The sequence below is a fragment of the Diabrotica virgifera genome, chromosome 5 (genome assembly GCF_917563875.1).
Source record: "Diabrotica virgifera virgifera chromosome 5, PGI_DIABVI_V3a".
In the NCBI taxonomy this organism is placed as follows: Eukaryota; Metazoa; Arthropoda; class Insecta; order Coleoptera; family Chrysomelidae; genus Diabrotica; species Diabrotica virgifera.
In genome coordinates this window covers 208,783,328-208,810,483 of record NC_065447.1, presented here as the reverse complement: position 1 = coordinate 208,810,483, position 27,156 = coordinate 208,783,328, and the positions used below count along the sequence as shown (strand labels likewise).

At 33.3% G+C, this 27,156-nt stretch overlaps 1 protein-coding gene across 5 annotated transcripts in view; it reads right to left on the bottom strand.

The window, feature by feature from the left end:
* Window positions 1-27,156, bottom strand: part of LOC114336805 (tyrosine-protein phosphatase 10D) — a 365,560-nt gene that overhangs the window by 41,847 nt on the left and 296,557 nt on the right. For all 5 annotated transcript variants that reach the window (XR_007698102.1, XR_007698103.1, XM_050650569.1 and 2 more), the window contains exons 6-11: window positions 24,326-24,567; window positions 19,791-20,082; window positions 11,667-11,936; window positions 8,937-9,218; window positions 6,460-6,738; window positions 2,048-2,457 (exon numbers count right to left, since the gene is read on the bottom strand). Coding sequence is in view for 3 of the 5 variants with exons in the window: in XM_050650569.1 (XP_050506526.1) it covers window positions 2,048-2,457; window positions 6,460-6,738; window positions 8,937-9,218; window positions 11,667-11,936; window positions 19,791-20,082; window positions 24,326-24,567 (1,775 nt within the window). In the remaining 2 variants the exon portion in view is untranslated. The remainder of the gene's footprint in view (window positions 1-2,047; window positions 2,458-6,459; window positions 6,739-8,936; window positions 9,219-11,666; window positions 11,937-19,790; window positions 20,083-24,325; window positions 24,568-27,156) is intronic.

The following is a 27,156-nucleotide window of genomic DNA, read 5'->3' as shown; positions in this document are numbered from 1 at the left end:
AAAAAAACACATGCTTTTGGACGTTTTTTCGCAGATAACTCAAAAAGTAAGTATTCTAGCGTAAAAAAATATTCTTAGTAAAAATATAGCTTATAAAAAATTGAAAAAAATGGTGTACGCTTGAGGTCTGCAGACCCAGCAGAAGCAGAGTTGTAGCTAATGAAAAGAAGGTTCTTCTTCATCAAATTACAAATCGAATATTTCAATGTGAAATAACCAACAAACAGAGCACTTTTCGGGGAAAATTCATTACAACTTTTTTAAAGTGTTTAAAAAAAGGTTTATTTTGATTTAAAAAAAAAAACTTCTGATATTAAAAATAAGTGAGTTACGCTCAAAATATTGTTGGTCCCTTTCATTTTTTGGTACAAAAATCGCGAAAATCAACCCCTAATTAGCTTCCCAAAGTAAAATTAATCATTATCGCTTCACAAGTTACTTTACTTATGTAGTTTTTATATTATCTATAAGTTTCATTTTCTCAAAGTGCTCATTTTTGAAAAGAATTTGGTTTAAAATAAAAAAAAAAATTTAATTTTGAAAAAAAATGGAATTGTTCGTGAAATTAACTTAAAAATTATAAGTAATATCAAAAATCTTAAAGAGTAATAAAATGTACGTTTTGCTTTTCTGAATATTTGTGCTTTTGTGTTTTCTTGTTAGACCAAAATTGGTTATGCTATGGCTGTACAAAATTTGCCTAAACTCGTGATTAGTTACTCATTCAAGCAATTTTAACTACAGCTTTTTCAAAAATAAGCACTTTGAACCGATGAAACTTCCAGATCATATAAAAAATACATAAGAAAAGTAACTTGTGAAGTGGTAATGATAAAATTTATTTGTGATGCTAATTGGGGGGTGATCTTCGCGATTTTTTTACCAAAAAATAAAAGGGACCAACAATATTTTGAGCGTAACTCACTTACTTTTAATGTTAAAAGTTTTTTTTAAAACAAAAATAAACCTTTTTTAAACACTTTAAAAAAGTTAAAATGAATTTTCCTCGAAAATTATTCAGATTTTGGGTTATTTCACATTGAAATATTCGATTTGGAATTTGATGAAGAAGAACCTACTTTTCATTAGCTACAACTTTGCTTCTACTGGGTCTACAGACCTCAAGCATACACCATTTTTTAAACTTTATGTATAAGCTATATTTTTACTAAGAATAAGAATATTTTTTTCGCTGAAATACTTACTTTTTGAGTTATTTCTGAAAAACCGTCCAAAAACATGTTTTTTTCTGTTAAAAATGAACATATTCACTTGAAAATAACTCGAAAAGTATCGACTTAGGGAAAAACTCTATAGAACAAAAGTTGCTTAGAATTAGTCATTTTATCCAATTCCGTACTTATTTTGAATGTATAATTTTCTCACCTTCTAGAGGGGGTATTCCCCTCCATTTTTGAAAAATGGAGGGGATATGTAGAATTGTAAACTTTTTCTTATATAATAATAGACAATTTCAACTACCTATTCCCAAATTTTCATCCTTCCTTTATTTTTTTTGGGGTCAGATTGTTCTTCGATCGGGCTATATATTTAAGGTAAAAATATATGCCCCAGCTTTGGCCAACTAATATTTTTTCCTATTAATGGTTTTAATTGCAATGTTTTAAATTAATCACTTTGACATTTATGTCAAATTTCCAACCGAAGTCCACCGATTTGTCACTACTGGCGCTCACAAACTTTTAAATATCTTTAAATTACGTTATAATTAAAATTAAATCATTTAATCCCTTTACTAAACTTATTATAAACTAACGTAAACCATTTGATGGCGAAAAGAAGTAAAAGAGAGAAACTTACTGTAAATTTACAAAGTCGATGTCGAGAAAATAAAAAACGCACGTGTTGACTTTATAAACAATAAATCAAAACTAACCAACTTTTAGTTTAGTGTTTAGTTTTCTATAATTACTAAGAATTGCAACTATTTTATTGTATATGGCACTAGTATGTCAAAATAGCAGCCGTACTTAAATGAGTACAGTGGGCGCTAATGGGTTAAATTTATTTCTTGTATATACCTTACCTCCAAACCATAAGTAATAGTAAATTTCCTAATAACACCATTCTGTTCGGTCATCGGCAACGCCCATTCGAAATGTATCTCTCCTGGTTGAATGTCTACAGGTTCAAACTTCTCAACTTTCCCAGGTACAGACTCCTTGGTTGTAAATATAGCTGACACGGGCAAAGAACTTCTTAAAATGCTCGATTCTGTTCCACTTCGCACGATGACAGTAAACGTATAGTTTCGATGGGGTTTCAAATCATTAATAATTATGGTGTTATGAGTCGTTAAGTTTTGGATAAAAATGTTCTCTGTTGTGAGATACTGAACTTCGAAAGCATTAAATTCGCCGTGCGGTAATGACCATGCTAAAGTGACTTCGGTATCGGATATGTATGTAGAGTTTATGCTTGTGATGGGTTCAGGATCTAAAAATAAAACAGGCATTTAGTACTGTGATTATAGCAGATACAATTATATAAATTAAAATAAGATTTGGCTACTTATCCTTATCTATTTTCAGCCATTTACACGTATTTTACCGAGCTAGATCAGTTTTTTCGAAAATTCTGCCATTGCATTCAACGTCCACGTCAAGGTGATGAACAGTTTGGTTTCCGAAACGGTATGGGTACTCGGGAACCTCTTTTTTGCAGGCGAATACTCTTACAAAAGAGCAATGAGAAAAATATTTACGTATGCTTTATAGATTCGGAAAAAGCCTTTGATAGAGTACCACATACATTACTATTTCAATTTCAATGCTTGGACTTAGTTGGTCTGGACAGGTACGACATTAGATTGCTCAAAAATATTTACTACAAGCAGACCGTCAGACGGCTTGTATTAAGATGGATCAAGAAGTTTCAGCAAAAGTTGTTAATAGAAATTAAGCGTGGTGTCAGACAGGGATGTGTTATATCACCGACATTGTTCAAGGCCTACATCCAACCAATTTTTGAGAAAGCGTTAAATAATCGTCGTGAAGATGTTAAAATCGGTAGTAAAATCATTAATAACATCAGATACGCAGATGACACCGCCATAATGGCAGAGAGTCTAGAAGACCTTCAAACCCTGTTAAACGCTGTAAACAAGGAATGTACTGCACAGGGCTTAACAATCAACGCAAAGAAAACAAAACGGATGGTGGTCGGAAAAATTAATATCGAAGACTCGGTACTAAAATTAGATAACAGAGTCCTGGAACGGGTGGAACACTTTAGATATCTGGGTAGCTGGATTGACTGTAGGGTTCAAAGTGATGAGGAAATTTGATGATGAAAAGTGATGATTCAGGGCAAAATCGAAGGACAACGCTAGGTTGGAAGAAAACAACTGTCCTGGCCACGAAACATTAGACAATGGACAGGTCGAACAGTCGAGGAATTATTTCATATAGCTACCGACCGAGAATCATTTCATCAGCTTGTTAATACGACGATAGCCAACGCTTGAAAACAATCAAGGTACACAAAGAAGGAGAAGATGCCACATCTGATCCCTTTAATGCTGCCATATGCTTGTCAAAAGTCTAAGAATAGCTTATGGATAGTTCTATTTAATTTCCATCCTTTTTTAAGTAGCTGCCTTAGGATAAAAGGCTGATCTATCGTCGATCTATTTTTTCTGAATCCGGCTTGGTAGGTACCTACTCCCCTATAAAATTTTCTACATAAGGTATTACTCCACTTAATATGATATTCGAGAAAATTTTATACGCCGTATTAAGTAGTGAGATTCTTCTATAATTATAGGAGCACTTGGTGTTGTCTCCCTTTTTATGGATAGGAATTACTACACTTTCTTATCAATTTTTTGGTATTTTCTCTTCATTCTATATAAGAGTTATTAGTTTGTGTATATGTAAAGCCTCCCCTCCGTACTTAAGAAAGTAGGGGCAAAATTTCGCGCCAATGTATTTTAAATGCATTCATTTTTTTCGAATCCCGAGAAAACTAATAAGTATTCTTGAAAAATTTAAACGTAGAATGAAAGATTGCATTATTACCAAGGAAATCCCCGAAAACTATAATGTTTATTTTAATAAGTCACAGGGATGAAAAAAGCGAGAAAATTTATTGTGATTTTTAATTTTAAATTCATTATTCAAAAGAAACTTTTTGGTTATTCTAAAGGACTGTCGTCCCTCGGTAATACTGTAATCATTGATTCCGCGTTTAAATTTTTCAAATATACTTATTAGTTTTCTCAGGATTCGAACTTACTTTTACTTTTTCGTGTCTGGATCCGACTACAGTTTTTCTGCCTAGTATCGGGCTACGTCTACATCCTTTGTATTTGCGAGTCATAAATCAACGAGGGTGCAGTGTGATGGGCAAAGTCTGCATACTCTCAGGTGCTCCACGTTCTGTATTTCCCCACATTCGCAAAGTGCGTCGTTATCTGTCTTAATGCCCCATTTAATAAGGTTCTGTTTTACAGGGGCAACACCTGTACGTATGCGGTTGAGTGTCCGCCAGGTTCTGCAGTTCAGGTTCATTCCATTAGGTCGTTCTGGATGTAGGGGGAACAGTTCGGGTGGTTCGACGCTGACATTTCTCATAAACCTTTTCCTTGATTTACGTCGCCTGGTTCCTGGTGGTTCATAAAACCCGTATAATTGGTGCCTTTCATCGAAAGTTTGCCTGAACTTCTCCATATATTGTGAGGCGCATCTACGGTCGTCTGGTGATGTGAATCCAGCTGGCCGGTACAGTAGGGGCAGAGGGGTAGGCTTCATACAACCGGTAATTATTTTACATGTTTCATTTAACGCCGTGGTGACTTGTTGGGCGTGTCTAGATCTACCCCAGACGGGACAAGCATATTCCCCTGTTGAGAAACATAAGGCCTCAGCTGTCGACTTTAAGACCTGGGGGTCTGCACCCCACTTGCTCCATACAAGTTTCCGGAGAAGGTTGTTTCTCGTAGAAACCTTTTGTCTTGTGCTCCGACAGTGGAATTTATACATTACTGACCGGTCTAGTATTATTCCAAGATATTTGGGCTTATAAGTATGTTCCAAGCGTTGTCCCTCCCAAGAAATCTTCAGTTTTACATGCGCCAGATGGTTGTTGAGACGGAATGCACATACTTGGGTTTTAGTAGGGTTTGGCTTTAATGAGTTTTGTTTGTAGTAAGTTGACATCATGTTTAAAGCCTCTTCCATTGTCGACTCTACTTGTGTGAGTGTTTCCCCTTTACGGCGATACCAAGGTCGTCAGCGTAAACAAAACTCTCAGTCTGGGGGTGCATTGGTTGGTCGTTGGTGTAGATGTTAAATAGGGACGGCGCTAGAACGCTTCCTTGAGGTAGGCCATTTTTTTGGGTTCTCCATCTGCTCTTCTTTCCATTTAGCACAACGTAGAAGCGTCTATTACATAACAGTGATCTAATGATATTTACCAGGTCATAGACAAAGACAGTGTTATAGATCTTAGTTAGCAAGGTTCTGTGGTTTATCGTATCTTAGGCCGCTGGGAGGTCTATCAAGACCACTCCCACTATCTCTTTCTGCTCAAATCCCTCCTCTATGTACTCTGTTAGGTTCAGCACTTGGCCTGTGCATGATTTACCTGGCCTGAAGCCTGCTTGTTGTGGGATTAGTTTTGCATCTAATTTTTCCTGAATGCGGTTCAAAATGAGGCGTTCATACAATTTATACAAATTGCATAGGAGAGATATTGGACGGTAGCTACTCGGTAGTTCAGGGTCTTTCCCAGGTTTCAGAAGGGCTACTACTTTTGATTTACGCCAAAGTTTTGGAATCTGGTAGGTAGAGCGACAGATGTTAAATAGATCGAGCACCAATTGTCTCGCTTTTTGTCTGCAGTGTTTTATCTGCTCTGTTAGGATTTCGTCCACCCCAGGTGATTTTCCATTTTTCATACAGTCCATACCATTTTTGAGCTCATCGATGGTAAATGGGCTTCGCAAGAGAGTTCTTTCCTGTTCTTGAGTTCTTATAATCTTTGGCGTTTTGCAACGATGGTTTGCTTTGCCATTCAGAAGCAGTTGGTGGGCTATCTGATTTGGCGTTATTGCACATGGCTCTTTCATTTATGTGGGATCACCGTTAAGTTTTTTAATCATATTCCAAGCCTGCTTACTACTGTGCGTCATATCCATTTTACGTAATGTTTCGGTAATGTCTCAGGATTCGCAAAAAAAAAGGATGCATTTAAAACACATTGGCACGAAATTTTGCGCCTACGCCCTTAAACAATCCGGCCGGTATATTGTCGGAACCTGGAGCTTTTGCATTCTTTAATTTGTTATTTATTGGTTATAAAAGATTATCACATGAATCTGTAAAAAGTATATTGATATGGTCTCTGTAGAAGACTTTTGCTGAATTGACCAATATTTTCCATACATTGCACAAATTTTTAAAATTTTTCTTAACAAAAATACCAAAATATACTTACATAGTCTATCTTGCCTTTGTAAGGGTTGGCTTGCGACATCTTTAGATAAGGTCCACACTGTAATATTATACAATCTTCCAGGAACCAGCCCAGTAAATGTAACAAATCTATCGGAATCATTGGCAGCTTTTTCTTTGTCTTGTATACTCGGATCCGATAAAGAAAATCGATAAGTATCGAATCTTGATATACTAATAGGAGTTGGGGTATATCTGAGACTAATTGTATCAGTTGACTGCTGCTTATTCACTACCACAACCTCTGATTGAATTAAAGGCACTGAAAAAGAAAAAAAAAATAATTTTGAATAACTAAGTGTTCGCATACATAATCTCATACTTTTCCTTTTTATACTATAAGATCTACTATACTACCAACTTAAACGTTTAAGCTTAGAGTAAACGGCAGCTATGGTAAAGTTTCGTTGCGTGTATTTTAATAGGATTCTTTTGTGACAGCCATATTTTGGTAAGAACTCAATTGAAACAAATCATAAATATACAAAAAACATACAAAATTCAGTTAGTGCAAGATCTGAAGCCGATCTTGTGAAGCTTGCAAGAACTTCCGCTCTTTTCGAAAAAAAAAAATTGGTTTTCAAGAGGTTCAAGAGTTGCCATTACATCCAGTAAAAACAACTGTTCGGTGTGTTTTATGGGCCGGTGTTCTTTAAAACAGAGGCTTGAATGAACAGAGTAACAGAGAATGTTACTGTGAATGATAACAGACTATTTGGTGCCTGATATGGAAGCTCGTGGTCTCGACGACACTTAGTTCCAACAAGATGGCGCCACTTGAAATCATGGATTTACTGCGAGACCGATTTGGTGAGCAATTTAATCTACGCTTCGGACCAGTGAATTGGCCGCCTGTATCCTGTGACATCACACATCTAGACTTTTTCCTTTGTAGCTAACTAAAGCCCAAAGTGCACATGAATAAACCGGCTACGATTGAGGCATTGAATATTGGCAATATTACTCGAATCATTGATCAAACACCAATCGAAATGCTCGTATATGTCATCAAGAATTGAAACTTCAGAATGGACTATTTACCCGCGGTCATGGTCAACATTTGAAAGAAATTATCTTAAAGAAGACGTAATTGTAAAGAATGGTTCTTTTGTATAATAATACAGGGTGTTTCATTAATAATTGTCCATATAGTAACTGGAGGAACCTTAGCACAAAATACGAAGATTTAACCTAAAACACTTAAATAAAATGTGATTCCTTACTGAGTTACAGGGTGTTTTATCTAAAAAGTTAAAATCTATCTTTGCTCAGAATTTTAAAACTATTCGACGTATCCTTCTCATACTTGGCAGGAAGTATAGGTACTATACAAACTACTAAATTATGTTAAAGAAACGTTTCTGGCTATTACCAGAGGCGTACGACGGGGGAAAGTGAATGGTTGACCCTTTACAAATTCTACGCCACTGGCGAAATTGCTGTTTTAGTTCAATTTTTGGATTCTCCAATACTTTCTATGAAAATAATATACTCTTCATTCGCAACGATAAAGTCATTACTTTTCGAGATCTTTGAAGTTTAAAATGAAACGACACGGTTATTTTGATTAGTGTATTGTGTCGCTTCATTTTTAATTTCAAATATCTCGAAAACTAATCATTTTATCGTTACGCATGAAGGGTATATTATTTACATAAAAATTATTGCAAAATCAAAAAATTACACTAAAATAGCAATTTTGTCGGTGGTGTAGAATTTGGGAAGGGTCAACCAGCCACTATCCCCTGTCGTACGCCTCTGGTAGTAGCTAGAAACGTTTATTTATCTTAATTTAGTAGGGTGTACAGTACCTACACTTTCTGCCAAGTATGATAAGGATACGCCAAATAGTTTTAAAGTACTGGGTACAAATAATTTTTAAATTTTAATCATTATGAATCATATCATAAATTAATATAACTGTGCCGTTTCATATTTAACTTCAAATATCTCGAAAACTCATGACTTTATCGTTACCAATGAAGAGTATATTATTTACGTAGAAAGTATTAGAGAATATAAAAATGGCACTAAAATAGTAATTCCTCTAGTGGCGTAGAATTTGAGAAGGGTCAACCATTCACCATCCCCTGTCGTACGCCTCTGGTAGTAGCTATAAACGTTTGTTTATCATTATTTAGTAGGGTGTCTAGTAGTCGCACTTTCTGTCAATTATGAAAATGATACGTCGTATAGTTTTAAAATGCTGAGCAAAAATAGTTTTTAAATTTTTAGATAAAACACCCTGTAACTCAGTAAGGAACCACATTTTATTTAAGTGTTTTAGGTTAAATCTTCGTATTTTGTGCTAAGGTTTCTCCAGTTACTATATGGACAATTATTAATGAAACACCCTGTATAGATTTTCAAATAAAATTAATTTTTTTCATTGTTTTTCTTTTGACTTGACTTTATCACAGTCAATAAAATTTAAAATGTTATATCACTAGACATACTTACTTGTCCTGGCCTTAACAACCGTTATTTCGCTCTGTAAATCGTTTGATATAGCTTGAATTTCGAAAGCGTATTCTACACCAGGCATCAGATCTCCAATAAGCATTCTTACAGGTCCGGTGCCATTCTGGTTTTGACTAATGTTTTGCTTATTTAGATGAGAGCCACTACCAGTTTCCTTCCATTTTACTATGTATATATCTACCCTACCTTCTGGTCTTGGCCATTCTAATGTTACGTTGTTAGAATCTACTATAGGGTTGATATTTGACACAGGATTTGGTTCTGAAAATAAAAAATGTGATATATTATTTTACTGTTTACTATTTCATATATCTTAACTCCTAAAAAATAATTCAAGGGCGTAGGAGCAAAATTTCGGGCCAATGCTTTTTAAATGCATTCATTTTCGAATCCTGAAAAAAACTAATAAATATTTTTGAAAAATTTAAATGCAGAATGGAAGATTACATTATTTACGAGGGTCGAAAATCCCCGAGAATAAACAAAAAGCTTCTTTTGAATGAGATATTTGAAATTAAAAATCACACTCAATTCTCTCTTCTTTTTCACCCCTGTAACTTATTAAAATAAACATTATAGAAGTTTCCAGGGACTTTCCGCCCTCAGTAATAATATTATAATCTTTCACTCTGCGATTAAATTTTTCAAAAATATTCACTAGCTTTCTCAGGATTCGAAAAAAGGAATGCATTTAAAAAGCATTGGCCGAAATTTTGTGCCTACGCTCTTAATTACAGATTAGTTTAGATTGATCATGTATGGGTAAATCAATTACGTAAATGAAATCAATTATATTAATTAAGTCAATTACAACACGAGATAAAATAGAAAAGGAGCTAGAGCAATACTGATTTGCTTAGCAGAATTGTTGCCGTGAACTTACCCTCACCAGAGAAGACTACAAGCTACCACTAATCGGGAACGGCTCTTAGATTCAACGTGTAGGATGCAGCTTATGTTATCTGCAATATATTAGGGGAGTTGGCTCTAGAATTTCGTATTCATCAGGAAGTTCGTTTCTGGCCAAATGTAGAAGATTGGCTGGAGGGAATGAAACTTTGTTTTTGGGAATTCTGGTATGTGACCGTATCTACTGCAAGGGATATTTAATACGTCCTTAGCTCTATTATTGGTACCACTAATCGTACGTGTTACATATTTGTTGCGGAGAGATCGGATTCTCTCTTTTATGGGGGGGATTTTGGTGAGTGGGTGTACTAAGACATAAAAGTCTTTCACAACTAAAAATTAAAGCGTCAATCCTCTTGTAAACGTACAGTTTTTTAACGGACAGCAGGTTTCTTTTCATACATCCACTATTTTTATTTACTAATTATACAGCAGGGTTCAATACACGGGTAGTGATGCGCATCACTACCATACCGCAATTCCTATCCTTACCTCCAAAAAGTGTGATTTTGGTCACACAGATGAACCCCGGTACACACTGAGCAATCCTGCTGGAGGGTATTGGGTAACCAACCCCAGTTATTGGTAGGATCAGGGCAGACGAGGAAAGGAGAAATGGTCCTCCAAAAATGAGATGATGACAATAAAATTCTCCTGTTAGTGATCCCACAGTAAATCATGAGGAAAAAATCTCATGATACTATCCCGACATGATAAATGTTTGGTATTACATTTAGTTTACTCTGAATATTAACACCAAACTCTAATTTTATATATATGTTACTTTAAAACATTTACATAAATAGATACGCTTAATTGATTTTTCTCTTTTTACCATATGTTTCTTTCATAAATACACTTAAATCTTTACATTGAACTCTATGTTTACTTTCCCATACATGTTTACATATTTGAGATCTATCAAATGCTCTAATTTCGATATAACTCAGATTGATGTTCACTTATTCTAACATTTAATGGTCTTGTAACTAAAAATGTTGGCATTCACAAGATATTTTATAAATACAATTATTTGTTCTTTCTTGTTCATTGCTAGGATTAGTTATAGATAAAATATATGTCAATGTGTTTGTTGTTTTGAATGTTCATGAAATGACGAATTTATTTCGTATCGTTTTAAGTTTCTACAATAATCCTTTTATGTATGGTATATTCCTCTTATGTTGCTCGTATTATTTCTTGTGAATGTTACAGGATTCCATTCTAAGTTGTTCTGTTCCATTCGGCCTATTTTTTAAAAACACTTATTTATAAACGACAATGCTAAATGATTTTTTAACAAAACAGATGTTAACAATTGTTTTTCTTCTAGGAACCAATTTTGCTTAGAACATAATGTAGTGTTGGCCCTATCGTATAAGGATTTAAGTATTCCCTTTTTAATATCGATGTTGTGATTTGATTTGTAATTTAGATATCTGCTGGTGTGTGTTGCTTTTTTATACCCCGAGTCTCATATCCAGTATCCTTCTTTGAGCTTAAAACAGAAGAATGGTAGTATGTTATTATATTCCTTTCCATGGTAAATATTATTGTCGCTTCTCTATCGTTTATTTATATTATTCAGAAATGTGCCCAACCACTCTGATCTATGAGACCATATATCGAGAACAGATCATCTACATATCTCCAATATACTGTGGGTTTTAAATTTTGTTTAGAAATAATATTTGTTTCGAAATATTGCAAAAATATATTCGCTACTAATGGAGATAGATGGCTAGACCAAGATTTTATAAATTACATAAACAAAAGTTCTATAAAGAAAACGTTACTTACTGACAGTATGGTTTAACTGTTGCGGTTCGTTGCTCTCCAGACCATAACTGACCGTGTTTACTTGAATTGTATATCTTTCCCCAGGAGACATATCTGTTACTTCGGCTTCTGTGTTTTGGACAGCTGGCAATCTGACCCACTGATTATCTGAATCGGTTCTATACCTAATCGCATACTCAGATATTAACGAATCACTTGGCGCTACCCATCGCACTATTACTGAATTGCTTGTAGTTTTTTCAATAGACATGTTTCTAGGTGGTCTCGGAACTGGAAATTTAATATTATTTTGTAGTAAAATGAGAGAATACGACGAAAAGTTAAATGTGTTATTATCAACAAACAAAATATTACAGTGATATTTTAAATATTTTATGCAAGATTCATTTGCGGTTAGCCATATCTCTAAGATAAATCAAATAAATATGTTAAATTGCGGTTTAAATAGATAATATTACACAAGTGTAGTTTTAGTTTTTTTTTTATCTTATAATAACAACAATATTAACAATTCACAAAAAATTTTACAATTAAAAACATTAGCAACATTGTTATGTGTGAGATTGACTATTGTCGATGTACTCTCGAATTTATTGGGCAAAAGAAGAAAATACAAAAAAGTTTGGAATTAAATTTCCTATAAGATAAAATTGATTGCAAATTGAAAAAATAATTGTTATTATTGCAAAATTGGCAAAAATCATTAAAAAAGTGTCAAAAATCATGTCAAAAGTGTCATATAGAACATTTTTAAAATTTACCCAGAAAATATTCTTAATATAAAAAAACACTACACAAAATTTCAACATAATCGATGAAGTAGTTTTCACAGAATAATTTTGCAATTTAAGTTTTTGAAAAAAAGTTATTAATTTTGAAATTATGCGGAGCCAACAAAAAAGTTTTATATACTTGAACATTTTTTTACATATAAAAGGGCATTCAAGCTTTCAAATAAAATTCGAACCTATTTACATGATGTTAAGGGGGGTCCGGACAAATAATCTTGGACAAAAAATCCTCACAAATTATCCCTGGACAAAAAATTCCCGGACAAAAAATCTCCGGACAAAAAATCCCCGGACAAATAATCCCCGTACAAATAATCCCCGGACAAAAAATCCCCGGACAAAATATCCCCACAAAAAATCCTGGACAAAAAATCCCCAAGAAATATTTGCTGCCGAATAGTTATCTAAAAGTTTTCCCGAAATTTTAACAAATTTCGAATTCCAATTCCATGCTGAAAACTTCAAATTTTACATGACAAAAGAGTGTGAGTTTTTTCAAGAATCGTGGAAGATATGGGGAATGAGCTAAGGCCCCGTTTTCAGGTCAGGCGCTAACGAGCGGTTTGATAACGCGCGTTTACAACTACATACATTTTACTGAAGACCGTTCACATGCTAACGCGCGTTTTAGGTCATTAAGACGCGCGTTTGCATGTGAACGGTCCCAAGTAAAATGTATGTAGTTGTAATCGCGCGTTATCAAAATGCGCGTTAAGCGCCTGTCATGAAAAGGGGGCCTAGCTCATTCCCCATATCTTCCACGATTTTTGAAAAAAACACACTTTTTGTCATGTAGAAACAAATAAAGTGAACAAAAGTATAATTAGTCTGGGCTGATTATCGGAGAATAGGCCATTTTTGGGAAAAGCTATTTACCAGCAATTTTATTGCTGGAATCGAATTATAAGATCCTATATATTAATAGTATAGATATGCAAAGTCCTCAGATAGTGTGCTACTTTTTTTATAAACAAAATGGCGCCCGAAAATCGTGTTTTTTTTCAATTATTGCTCTAGAACTCCGAAGATTTTAACTTTACAACAAAAACACTCAAATAAAAATTCACCGTGATTAAATTCTGCATAGAGACGTGTTTTTCCCGATCTGCTCCGACGAAAATTTTCCTCGGAAAATGCGGGTTTTCCCAACAAAATCTTTAATTTTCTAATAAAGTTTTAGATAAGTAATTATTTACCAATAATTAAATAATTTGGTGACTTAAAAGCCTTCTTGGTTTAGATTATAGTTCCAGAAGCTGGTGAAAATTAAACGAATATTTTAGCAACAATTCAATTGTAAATTAATAATTTACGGTCGCAATAATAACCAAAATAATTATGATGCACTGATCAAACTTTGAAATCTTATAAAGATGAGATACCTATTTAACCTTTTGTCGACAAAATGTAAATTTTTTATTTTTTTGCATAATCTTTAAATGTTTTAAAAAAATAGTTATAAACAAATTAACGTTTCTCAGAAAGTTTTCATTATATTATCATTTAAAAAAAAACTAAAATGCGCATTTCAAATATCTTGAAAATGAATGCTTTAAAACTTTTTTGCAACCATTTGCAAAAAAGCTATGAAACAGCAAAGTAAACATACTATTACTACGGTGTTAATAATTTTTTTTAATTCTTTCAAAGCGTAGAAGTGAGTTTAAAGTACAAGCTAATTATTTATAAAACAATATCGATTATCAGCTTAATGGTTATATTTTAATAAAAGATTATAAATATATTTTTTTGTAATTTACACGCGCGAAAGTAGAATAATACAGTACCGTAGCTACCCTTCCACATACACAACTCGCGCGAGTTTAAGCGTGTCAGTCGCTTCGAGTGAACATTTTATCTCCGGCTCTGTATCAAGCCTACTTTCGCGCTAAAAATTACAAAAAAAAGTATTTTTAATCTTTGATTAAAATATAACCATTGCACTAATTTTTGACATTGTTTTATGAGTAATTAGATTGTACCATAGACTCACTTTTAAGCTTTGAAACAATTAAAACAAATTATAAACAATGGAGATATCGTATATTTATTTTGCTGTTTCCTAACTTTTTTGCAAATGGTTGGAAAATTTTTTTAAAGCATTCATTTTCAAGACCTATGAAATACGCATTTTAAGTATTTTTTAAAATTAGAATATAATAAACAATTTCTAAGAAATGTTAATTTGTTTATAACAATTTTTTTAAACATTTAAAGATTATGCAAAAAAATGAAAAATTTATATTTTGTCGACAAAATATTAAATAGGCATCACACCTTTATAATCTTTCTAAGTTTGATCAATGTCTCATGATTATTTTGGTTGTTATTGCGACTGTAAATTGTTAATTAACAATTGAATTGTTGCTAAAATATTCGTTTCATTTACACCGGCTTCTGAATTTATAATCTATACCAAGAAAGCTTTTATTTCACCAAGCTATATAATTATTGATAAATAATTACTGGCCCAAAAAATTTATTTGAAAATTCGAGATTTTGTTGGGAAAACCCACATTTTCCGAGGAAAATTTTCGTCGGAACAAATCGGGAAAAACATGCCTCTATGTAGAATTACATTGGGGTGAATTTTTATTTGAGTATTTTTGGTGTAAAGTTAAAATCTTCGGAGTTATAGAGCAATAATTGAAAAAAATACGATTTGTCGGCGCCATTTTGTTTATAAAAAAAGTAGCACACTATCTGTGGATTTTGCATACCTTTATAAATAATATATAAGATCTTATAATTCGATTAAAGCAATAACATTGCTGGTAACTAACCTTTCTTTGTACTTCACCAATTAGACCAACGTATTATAATTATTTTTTTTTCAAAATTTAAAGATTATGCAAAAAAAAAGAAACATTTATATTTTGTCGATAAAATATTAAACAAGCATCTCATCTTTATAATCTTTATAAGTTTGATCAATGTATCATGATTATTTTGGTTATTATTGCGATCGTAAATTGTTAATTAACAATTGAATTGTTGCTAAAATATTCGTTTAATTTTCACCGGCTTCTGGAATTACAATATATACCAAGAAATCTTTGATGTCACTAAGTTATTTAATTATTAATTAATAATTACTTACCTAAAACTTTATTTGAAAATTATAGTTATTGTTAGGAAAACCCGCATTTTCCGAGGAAAATTTTCGTCGGAGCAAATCGTGAAAAACATATCTCTATGTAGAATTTAATTGCGGTGAATTTTTATTTGGGTGTTTTTGTTGTAAAGTTAAAATCTTCGGAGTTATAGAGCAATAATTGAAAAAAATACGATTTGTCGGCGCCATTTTGTTTATAAAAAAAGTAGCACACTATCTGCGGACTTTGCATACCTATATAATTAATATATAGGATCTTATAATTCGATTCCAGCAATAAAATTGCTGGTAAATAACTTTTCCATGAATTTTGCTAATTAGCCCAGAGTAAATACAAATAAAGTTTTCAGCATGGAATTGGAGGTGGAAATTTGTTAAAATTTCAGGAAAACTTTTAGAGAACTATTCGACAGCAAATATTTCTTAGGGATTTTTTGTCCAGGATTTTTTGTGGGGATATTTTGTCCAAAAAAATTTGTGTAGATTATTTTTCCGGGATTTTTTGTGGGGATTTTTTGTCCGGGGATTATTTGTCCGGGGATTTTGTGTCCAGGGTTAATTTGTGGGGATTTTTTGTCCGGGATAATTTGTCCGGGGATTATCTGTCCTAGCTTCACGTGCCACAATAAAATTTGATTTCAATGTTAGCGTGGTGAAATTATAGTTAAGTATAAATAAGGGGTGGGGGGTATGGTTTGAAATCAACATTTCAAGCACATTTTTGTGAATTTGTTTTAAAACTATGGTAGAATTATTTTATTTTTAATTTAAATAGACATATTCAGCAAAATAGGGAATAAGCAAAAAAAATATACAAGCAGTACAACAGCTTTACAAAAATATGACGGTAAACATTAAAACTAGAAACAAATTAACGAGAGAAATTCCTATTAGTAAGGGCCTAAAGCAAGGCTGCTGCATAGCACCTACACTCTTTAAAATATATTTAAATGAGGCACTCTCACTGTGGAGAAGAAAGTGCTGCAATATGGGCATCCCAATCGATGACGATAGATTGTACACAATACACTTCGCTGACGACCAAGCCATTCTAGCTGAAGACGAGAGTGATATAGACTATATGCTCAGAAAACTGGAAGAGGAGTACACTAAGTGGGGCCTTACAATTAATATACAAAAAACCGAGTACTTAGTTGTAGGAGAAACACCAGAACGCCTACAAATTGAAATGGGAACTATAAATCCAACAGAAGTCTTCAAATACTTAGGAGTCCAAATATCTTCAAAAGCAGGGAGTAACGACGAAATACATTCCAGGATTGGCCAAGCAAGATCAGCCACCAGACAGCTACACGGACTATTGTGGAGTAATAAAATAACAAAAGAAAATAAAAGAAGAATGTATAAAACAATAATAGAAAGTATTGGGTTGTACGGCGCTGAACTCTGGGAAATCAACCAAAGAAACAAGTCAAAAATCAAGGCGATGGAAATGAACTATTGGAGACGATGTTGCCGACTCACTAGACTTGATAGGGTGAGAAACGAAGATATTAGGAGACAAATGGAAATCGATCTAGATATAATAGACACAATCGAAGCCAAAAGACTTAACTGGTATGGACACCTTCAGAGAATGCCTGAAAATAGATGGCCGCAAAAAATAGAAAAATGGACTCCACCCACAAGAAGAAAACGAGGTAGACCAAGACGATCCTGGAGAGAAGATGTCGAAGATGCAATGACCGCCAGAGACTTAAAAACTGAAGATTGCTTCGACAGGAATCGCTGGAAATTAGGATGCGAGAAGCGGCGACAGCTGTAGAAGACTCGCTTATTATATTATATACATATTCAGTACTATTCGAAGAATATTAAAAAAAATCCAAGGCAAAATATTGAAAAATAAGCCTGCGCGTAGGAAAATTTTACAGACACCTAACAAAAATGGATTTTGCGGTCATCACGACTCATCACTGGATCATGTGAAATAAAACATTCAAAAAGATTTTATTAGTTGATGATCTTCTCGAGGTAACGCTGTCGAGTTTTTTTTATTCTAACAATATTTGAGTTTTTGAGCATTCAAAAGTCAAAATAACGAAATTTTTTGAAAAAAAAAATGGTGAACTCAACTTATTTATTATTGTTAGGTAAACAAAAAATAGGAATAAAACAAAAAATATCTCGACAGTGTTAGGTACCTCACGAAATGTCTAAAGAAAATGCATGCAAAATTTCAGGTGAATCGGTCGAGTAGTTTTTGAGTTATAATGTCCATCACCTTTGAAATAAGCAGTTTTGAGAAAAACGCGTTTAAAGTTTTGACAACTTATATTGTGAATTGCTTTTTTGTCTGTCAAATCGTAAAGTAATGTACACCGAAATGTATTTTTGAATCGCAGCGTAATTTACAAAACAGAAGAGGAACAACTGTTGAACGTTTCTCACTACGCTTAAGCGCACTGGCGCGAAGCTGCTGCAAAGCGAGTCTAAGGTAGGGATATCCAACATGCTGTATTTCCGGTAATTTCACTTCGATCAATCTGACATTTTTAGAGAATATTTATGAAGTTATGTACTTTCATTTAAAATAATGAAAAATAATCGAAAATTTTAACATTTTTAAACCATTACCCCCACCCCTCTTCAAATAAACGAATAAAAGTAATTCTTCTTTAAACAGTTTTTTAATAATCAATGTTTTATTACAAACAATATGCTAGAAACAAAATTCATGTTAAAAACAATTGTTTATAATGCGATTTTTGTTGCTGTACATAAGATGATAAATATTTAATATCTGGTTAATATTTAGTTAATTTCAACAGTACGCATGCAGAGCTAGACTCATCCGTTATTCTATTTCTATATTTATTTTTTTTTTAAATTTAATTTGGAAAATAGAGATTCACATGTCCACGTTGATAAAACTATTAATAAAATTGCCTTTGCTAATAGTTTTAAACCAAAACCATCAAAATAAATAAAAAATATATTTTTAAACAATTAAACGTGTCAAAAATGGCATTATATGTAGTTAGAATTTCATCTTTATATTTATTTTATCCAATAATCGATTAGTTTCAATAATTTCTAAATCATTTCTTAAATCAACCAATTTTTGGTTCCGTATATGGTACTTGACTGAAATTCAACTAATTCCATTTCTAATTCATTAAAATTTAACCACTCAATGATTTTTCAATTCAAATAAAAAAATATAACTTATAAAAAAATTATTTTGTTTTTGTGCATGCCATCAAAATTTTCAAACGTGCCACTTGTGGCACGCGTGCCATTGGTTCGGATCCCTGGATCAATATGATTAGTCTGTGATAAAATCATGCTTATACAGTGAGGACGTTTGAGTTGGAATAAATTAATTTTCTCGAGAATGGGCGACTCTGGAGATAAATACCAAAATAGGTCGATTTTTATTTTTAAATTATAATTTTCTGGCATATATATCGTACTAGTGACGTCATCCATCAGGGCGTGATGACGTAATCGATGATCTTTTTAAATAAGAATAGGGTTCGTGTGATAGCTCATTCGAAAGGGTATTCATTTCTCTATTCACCAACATAAATATTAACATAAATATTGATACAGTGTACTTAAAAAATATTTTTTTAATTAAATTAATTGAGACAAACAGAAGAATTTATGTAATTTATTTAATGCAAAATACATTTAATTGCTGTCAGAAAATAGAAAAAATGTTAATTTGAAAAGCAAACATTGCTTTTCGCATAAATTAAATGTTCGAACTGCTAAGAGGCAGGTGGGTGGCAGGATTAATGTTGAATTTAAGCGAAAAACTATATTTATTTATCAAATAAACATTTTTCTTGTTTTCGGACAGCAGTAAAATGTATTTCGGACAGCAGTAAAATGTATTTCGAATTCAATAAATTATATACATTATTATTTTTGTCTCAATTAATTTAATTAAAAATTTTTTTTTGGGCAACCTGTATAAATAATTATGTTAATGTTTATATTAGTGAATAGAGCATTGAATAACATTTCGAATGAGCTATCACACGACCCCTATTATCATTTTAAAAAATCATCGATTACGTCATCACGCCCAGATGGATAACGTCACTAGTACGAAGTATATGCCAAAAAATTATAATTTAAAAATAAAAATCGACCTGTTTCAGGATTTACCTCCAGAGTCTCCCATTCGCGAGAAAATTAATTTATTCCAACTCAAACGTCCTCACTGTATAAATATAATATACTTACAAACAGGTTGAAAATATTCATGTGGTTCACTTTTTAATCCGTGAGATAAAGCAAACACTTTCACCAAGTATCCAGCGCCAGGATAGAGATGGCTCAAAATAATTTTGGATTCGTAACTTGTTTTGATGTTCCTTTCGTGTGTGTCGTTTCTGATCCACTGAATTTCGTACTTGTCTTGTTTTGAGTTTACGTCAGACTTCCAACTAATATTTAGACCATCTATCATAGGTCTCAGGTCTTCAATCACTGGTGCACTTGGTTTGGTGGCAACATAAAGTGATTCTTCGGTTGACTAAAAATTAAAATACAATGTATTTATTGGCAATCGTCATATATCTACGCCAGCCTAAGGAATGATACAATATTCCAAGTTAAGATAAAACGTTAGTTTATAGTAATAGCTTTAATATCATACTCCATTTTTTGGGAACTACACACATCAAAATGGTCTAGAGTCTAGAGGACAAAGTAATCAAAGAATAAATAAACGGTAACTTGACAATTTATTTGGAAAATATTGAAATTCAACAAATCTGGACGCGGCTTACAACAACCGTTCGTTATATAGGTACTTAAAAATAAAGTCGTAGGCTCCTGTTAGTAGGGTGCATGACCATCTTTGTTATTCATAACAGCACGACATCCATGTGGCATACTTCTTATCGAATTGTCAATATCGTCTTTCTCAATTTGTTGTCATTGCTCTTGCATACATTTTAGCAGCTCTTCCCTTGCTGGAACACGAATTCTTGCTGTTGTATGCGACTTTTTGGTATATCACAAACGTGCTCGATGGGATTCAAGTCAGGGGATTGAGCAGGCCAGGGCAATACCTGAACATTGTTGCTGACATTGAACACATCAGGGCAATACCTGAACATTGACATTATTTGAACATGCTGACGTCATTGTCGTGAATCAGCACAAAATTTTCTCGGAATTGTGCAGCATATGGACTGGACGAACAATAGGTTATAGAGTATGATCTCGATATTCATTTGCTGTTAAAAATACTTTAGTATGAACAAGATCAGTTCGAAAACCTATTGAAACTATAGCCCAAACCATTAAAGTTCCTCCTTGATATATGTCAACTTCTTGAACAGTTTGCAAGCGAGATGCGTTGCTAGGTGTTTCCATACCCTCGATCTTCGTGAATCGGGTCGTAAACCGAACCTGAATTCATCTGTAAAAAGAATGTTTGTCCATTCTCATCCTTATCAACTTTGATATTTGACATATTCTTTATTTTATTTAATTTAATTCATATCATATTCTTCGGCTCATTCTAATCTCCTTGTGCGATTTCCACGGGATAATAGACGGAGAGGCAGCGCTGAAAAATCTATTTGAATTTACTAAAGCTAGATTTTTCACAGTTGATTACTGTGAGTGTGTAGAGAAACATACTGCGGTCGGTCAAGCTAAACGTAGAACAGGGGTTACTGAGAGGGTATCAAAGTTGCTTTTCTACGAAGGTAATTATTTTCATTTACTAAGGCTGAAAATCAGTGCACACATTCTAAATTAAATATAAATAAAAGTTATTATAGTCCGTCAGCTGTATGACGGGACAGAGCCGGTCGGTCGGCCCCAATAGTCGATTGAGGAAATGAAGCATTTTGGCTCGCAATTTTTTCGTCCAGCATGGATTTACTTAAAATTTTCACAGAAGGTAGGGAATAGTCCAAGGATCATTTTCTATATCATGCCGCTATCATACGCTAAAACCTTGGGGGTGGTTGCCACCCCATCTCAGGGGTGGGAATTTTTTATTACATTTTAACCATGTAATTCGATGGAAAAAGTGATTCTAAGAAAAAAATGTCTTTTACATTTTCTTCGTAAAACTAATATTTTTCGAGTTATTCGCGCTTGAAAATAACAGTTTTTCGACGAAAAATCGACTTTTTTTAGAGGGTTTTTTGAGAATACCTCTAAAAATATGCATTTAATCAAAAAAACTGTAGATATCAAAATTGTATCTTTTAGTAACACAAACCAAATTCTTTTACAATAATATCTTTAAGGCCAATACAAATCGAGATACGACATGTTAAAGGTTAGCTTTTTTCGTCAAATCCATAATTTGAAATATTCAAAGCCAAATAATGGGAAAAATTTGCATTTTTCGAGGAAAACTTAAAGCCAAATAATGGGAAAAATTTGCATTTTTCGAGGAAAACTTAAATAAACTTTTTTCAAGTATACAATTAGATCTTTCAAAAAAAAATAATAAAAAGTTTCTAGCATGAAAATTAAGTGACTTACAAAAAAATTTCGGTACAACAACCCCCTAAACTACCTTCCTAATTCAAAATTGGTCTTCACCTTTCTGTAGTTCCTTTTATATTTATATTATCAATACACTCAAGGAGTTTGACCTATTTAAAATGCCTAATTTTGGAAAAATATTATATCTCACTGTGTACTGATTTTCAGCCTTAGTAAATGGATTTAATTACCTTCGTAGGAAAGCAACTTTGATACCCTCTCAGTAATGAGACCCCTCAAAAATGATTTTGTAGGATTTTTAAAGAGCTATAAGACTGTGTAAATTAAATTCCGTAAGATGCCTTAGATTTTAATTGGGGCGGGTTTAAAGGGCTCGAATAAGGGGGTGTTTGCTGGTAAATAGAGGTTTTAAACAGCTATATCTGGCTAACTATTCACTGTAATGAAAATCTATGAGAGTAATTTTAGTGATTAAAAAAGCTACAATTTAGTAGTACATAATTTTTTTCATATCTTCAGTATTTTCGGAGATATTTTGAAGTAAAAGGTGAAAAATACCAAATTGTAAAAAATCAATTTTTCTTTAAACTCCAATTTTTCCAAAATTAGGCATTTTAAATAGGTCAAACTCCTTGTGTGTATTGATAGTATAAATATAAAAGGAACTACAGAAAGGTGAAGACTAATTTTGAATTAGGAAGGTAGTTAGGGGTTTGTTTTCACTGATTTTTTCGTAGAGAAAAGCAGGTACCGACATTTTTTTGTAAGTCGCTAAATTTTCATGCTAGAAACTTTTTCTTGAAAAATGCAAATTTTTCCCATTATTTGGCTTTGAATATTTCAAATTGTGCATTTGACGAAAAAGTTGCCGTATCTCGGTTTGTATTGGTCTTAAAGATATTATAGGAAAATAATTTGGTTTGTGTTACTAAAAGATACAATTTCGATATCTACAGTTTTTTTGATTAAATGCATATTTTTCGAAGTACTCTCAAAAAACCCTCTAAAAAAGTCGATTTTTTCGTCGAAAAACTGTTATTTTCAAGCGCGAATAACTCGAAAAATATTATATTAGTTTTACGAAGAAAATGTAAAAAACATTTTTTTCTTAGAATCACTTTTCCCATCGAATTACATGGTTAAAATGTAATAAAAAATTCCCACCCCCCGAGATGGGGTGGCAATCACCCCTAAGGTTTTAGCGCATGATAGCGGCATGATATAGAAAATGATCCTTGGACTATTCCCTACCTTCTGTGAAAATTTCAAGTAAATCCATGCTGGACGAAAAAATTGCGAGCCAAAATGCTTCATTTCCTCAATTGACTATTGGGGCCGACCGACCGGCTCTGTCCCGTCATACAGCTGACCGACTATAATAACTTTTATTTATATTTAATTTAGAATGTGTGTACTGATTTTCAGCCTTAGTAAATGAAAATAATTACCTTCGTAGGAAAGCAACTTTGATACCCTCTCAGTAACCCCTGTTCGACGTTTCGCTTGACCGACCGCAGTATGTTTCTCTACACACTCACAGTAATCAACTGTGAAAAATCTAGCTTTAGTAAATTCAAATAGATTTTTCAGCGCTGCCTCTTGGTCTATAATGGTGAAACTGTAATGGGACGTCTAGCGTCTCACATGCAACCTATTCCCGACAATTTGGGTAGAGACTTTAATGCCATGAATGTTCTGAAGCTCACTTCTTAGCTGGTTAGTAGTAACATTGGGGTTCCTTAATGTGTGAAGTGAACAAACCTCTGTTCCGGTTGTGTTGCTCTTGTTGGACCAGTTTGTCTTTCCCTTACATCACCAGTTTCTTGAAAAGGCTGCCATAACCAACCTACAGTACTTTTGGTTTTTCTAGGTATCATCAGGTTCACAGCTTCTGCTACGTCGCGGATGTTCATACCACCTTGTATCATGCCAATAGCTCGCAGCTGTTTCAGGCTCAAGATCATTTCTTTGCATATTAACTTAGTTAAAACTACAATAACAACAAATTCTAACTACACCTGCAGCAAAAATTGTACTGAATATACGTTTAAGTTGAATAGATAAATAATTTAAAAAAATTACAAATTTTATTTTAAGAGAAAAATATCACCTCTTGAAAGTAAACGACTTTCATTTCTTGTCCCCTATGCCTACACCATTTTGATGTGTGTATTTCCGGACTAGAAGACGAAATGTCAAAAATATGTAATTCTTATTAAAAATATTGTGGTTTATTCTCAAAAAATATCTTTATATAAAATTATCCCGAAGTAACCTAATAATTTACTATAACTGCTTACCTGTTGGTCTTTGGAGACGGTTTGCACCGTAATGGAATAATTTCTTCCAGGCAATAGAGCCTCTAAACTAATATCAGTCTGGTTGGTATTTATAGTGTTACTGTCTCCTGTAGTACTTTCTGCTTCATGATAAGAAACTAAATACCCTTCTTGTGTACTAGCTGGATCAGGGGACCAAAATATACTTACTGTCCCAGTTTTTGTATCGGTAGTTGAAGTGACGTATCTTACCGGAAGAGGCTCTGAAAAGAGAATTCAACATTAAAAACATATTATAGGATACAGCAATAATTTTTTGTTTGATTGCATTGGGTAGTTCATGATTGGGTAGTTCATAACGAAGTAGTTACAGGACCTGACAACTATGGACGAAATTGAACAAGCAATAAGATTAGCAAAGACCATAAAAGCGACGGGAATAGGAGTCCAGTCGGGTTAGACGAATAACAGGCCTAACCTTGCATTAGGAGCTGCCCCAAATTTTATTTTTTTAATCTTTAGTGGAGGTCAATTGTAGTGTAAATTTAAAATCTCGACTGAATTCCGCCATTGCGTTAGCCGCCATCTTGATTTTAAACGAGAACGGTTTTTGCTCAATATCTCCGCCATTTTCAACTTCTCGACAAAAAGTATAAGAACCAAAATTATTGAAAATGTAATTTTATATCATTTCTGTTTTTACAATTTTTTCGTGCCATCGATAATTTCCGAGCTATAGCGGAAAATAATGACAGTTATATATAAATAGAGCATAATTATTGAATTATCTCGTTTATTGTTAGTTTTACGACAAAAAGTTTCTATACAAAAATAGAGAGAATTGAATTTTACACAATTTTAGTTTCTTTCATTTTTTTGCTAAAGTTAATATTTAAGGTAGTATGTATGCGATCATGGCGCCAGCGTAAGACCTGATTGATTTTGTAGCAATTGTTTTTGTTCAATATCTACGCCATTTTTAACTTCCAAATATGATTTCCTACAATTTCTTTTTAACAATTTTTTTCATGCGGTTGATATTTTCCGAGTTACGTGGGAAAATAATAAAAAGTGGTGGGGGGAGCATAATTACTGAATTGGAATCTTTTTTCCGAGCTGCCCCAAATTTTATAATTCTATCCTTTAGGGGAGATCAATAGTCGTGTAAATTTAAAATCTCGACTGAATTCCGCGGTTGCATTAGCCGCCATTGATTTTAAAGGAGAACAGTTGTTGCTTAATATCTCCGCCATTTTCAAATTTTCGACAAAAACGGTAGGAATTAAAATTGTTGGAAACGCAATTTCCTACAATTTATTTTCCACAATTTTTTTATGCGTTCAATATTCTCCGAGTTAAGGAGGAAAATAATGGAAGCGGAGGGGAAGCCTAATTATTGAATTGTCTCATTTATTATTAACTTTACGAGATAATTGTACATAAACAAAAATAAAGAGAATTATATTTTATACAATTTTTGAAACTTCCAATGAAACACCAACCAAACTAAGTACATAAAAGACATAAATAATAACTTATATGCATTAGGTTCACTTAATTTTATTAACTAGCGGGTTTTATTGGTTGAATTTGTTTGTAGATAATTAAGTTTCATATCAGCTAACATATTTTAATAGTTCAACATTTTTTTTTTAATTTTGGGCCCCGTTGGGGGAATTTTCCCATCCCCCCCACCTAGACCCGCCACTGGTTCTCTCAAAAACTGTAGTAAATCGTAATTACAACAATTTCAGTCCTTACACTTTTTGTCGAAAAGTTGAAAATGGCGAAGATATTGAGCAAAAACGGTTCTCGTTTAAAATCAAGATGGCGGCTAACGCAATGGTCAAATTCAGTCGAGATTTTAAATTAATACTACTATTGATCCCCCCTTAAGATTAGAAAAATAAAATTTGGGGCAGCTCCAAATGCAAGGTCAAATGGTATCCCGACTGGGATATAGATAAAATACCGAGTGAAATAATAAAGCTCTTCGAAAGTTCAGGTAACAGATCTCTCCTTCATATTTTTGATAAAATTTATGAAACTGGCTATATGCCAACGGATTGGCTGCTGTTGAATTTTGTGATGATACCTAAAAAATCAAATGCGAAAAGAGGTAGTGGATACCGAACCATCAACTTGATGAGCCATTTTAAAGATATTTCTACGAATTTTGCACTGCAGAATGTACCAAAAAATAGAAGAATAACTTGGTGATACACAGATTGGGTTCCGCAATAACCTTGGAACCAGAAAAACATTATTTAGCATTCAGACTATGGTACAGAGATGCAGAGACGTCGGACATCCGGTTTATATGTGCTTTATCGACTCTGAGAAGGCCTTTGATCGAAGAAAAACATAATGAAATGATTGCCATTCGTCAGCAGGTGGTATTGATTATAAAGACCTACGCATTATTAAAAATCTTTACTGGCATCAACGTGCAAACATCAGGATTGGCCGTGACACTTCTGAAGAGCTTCAAATACTGAAGAGGAGTAAGGCAGGGCTGCATTTGTCCCCACTAATACAACATCTATTCTGAGTGAGTTCGTTTTCAATAAAACAGTGGATAATGTTTAATGTGGTATTAAAATGAATGGCGTCAATATTAATAATTTGAGATACGCGGATGACACGATGTTAATTGCAAGCAGTTATGGAGAACTTCAACATCAGATTAATAGGATTACCACAACGTGTGATGAATATCGATTGTGGTTTGTTTATATTATGACGTGGTGGGCAGTAGATGGCTTTTATTGTTAGTGGGCTTCCCTCTCTTCAATCCAATTTGATTATGGCAGTAGATTCCAGTGTGCCTTACCATCTGGGCCATTGGTGCT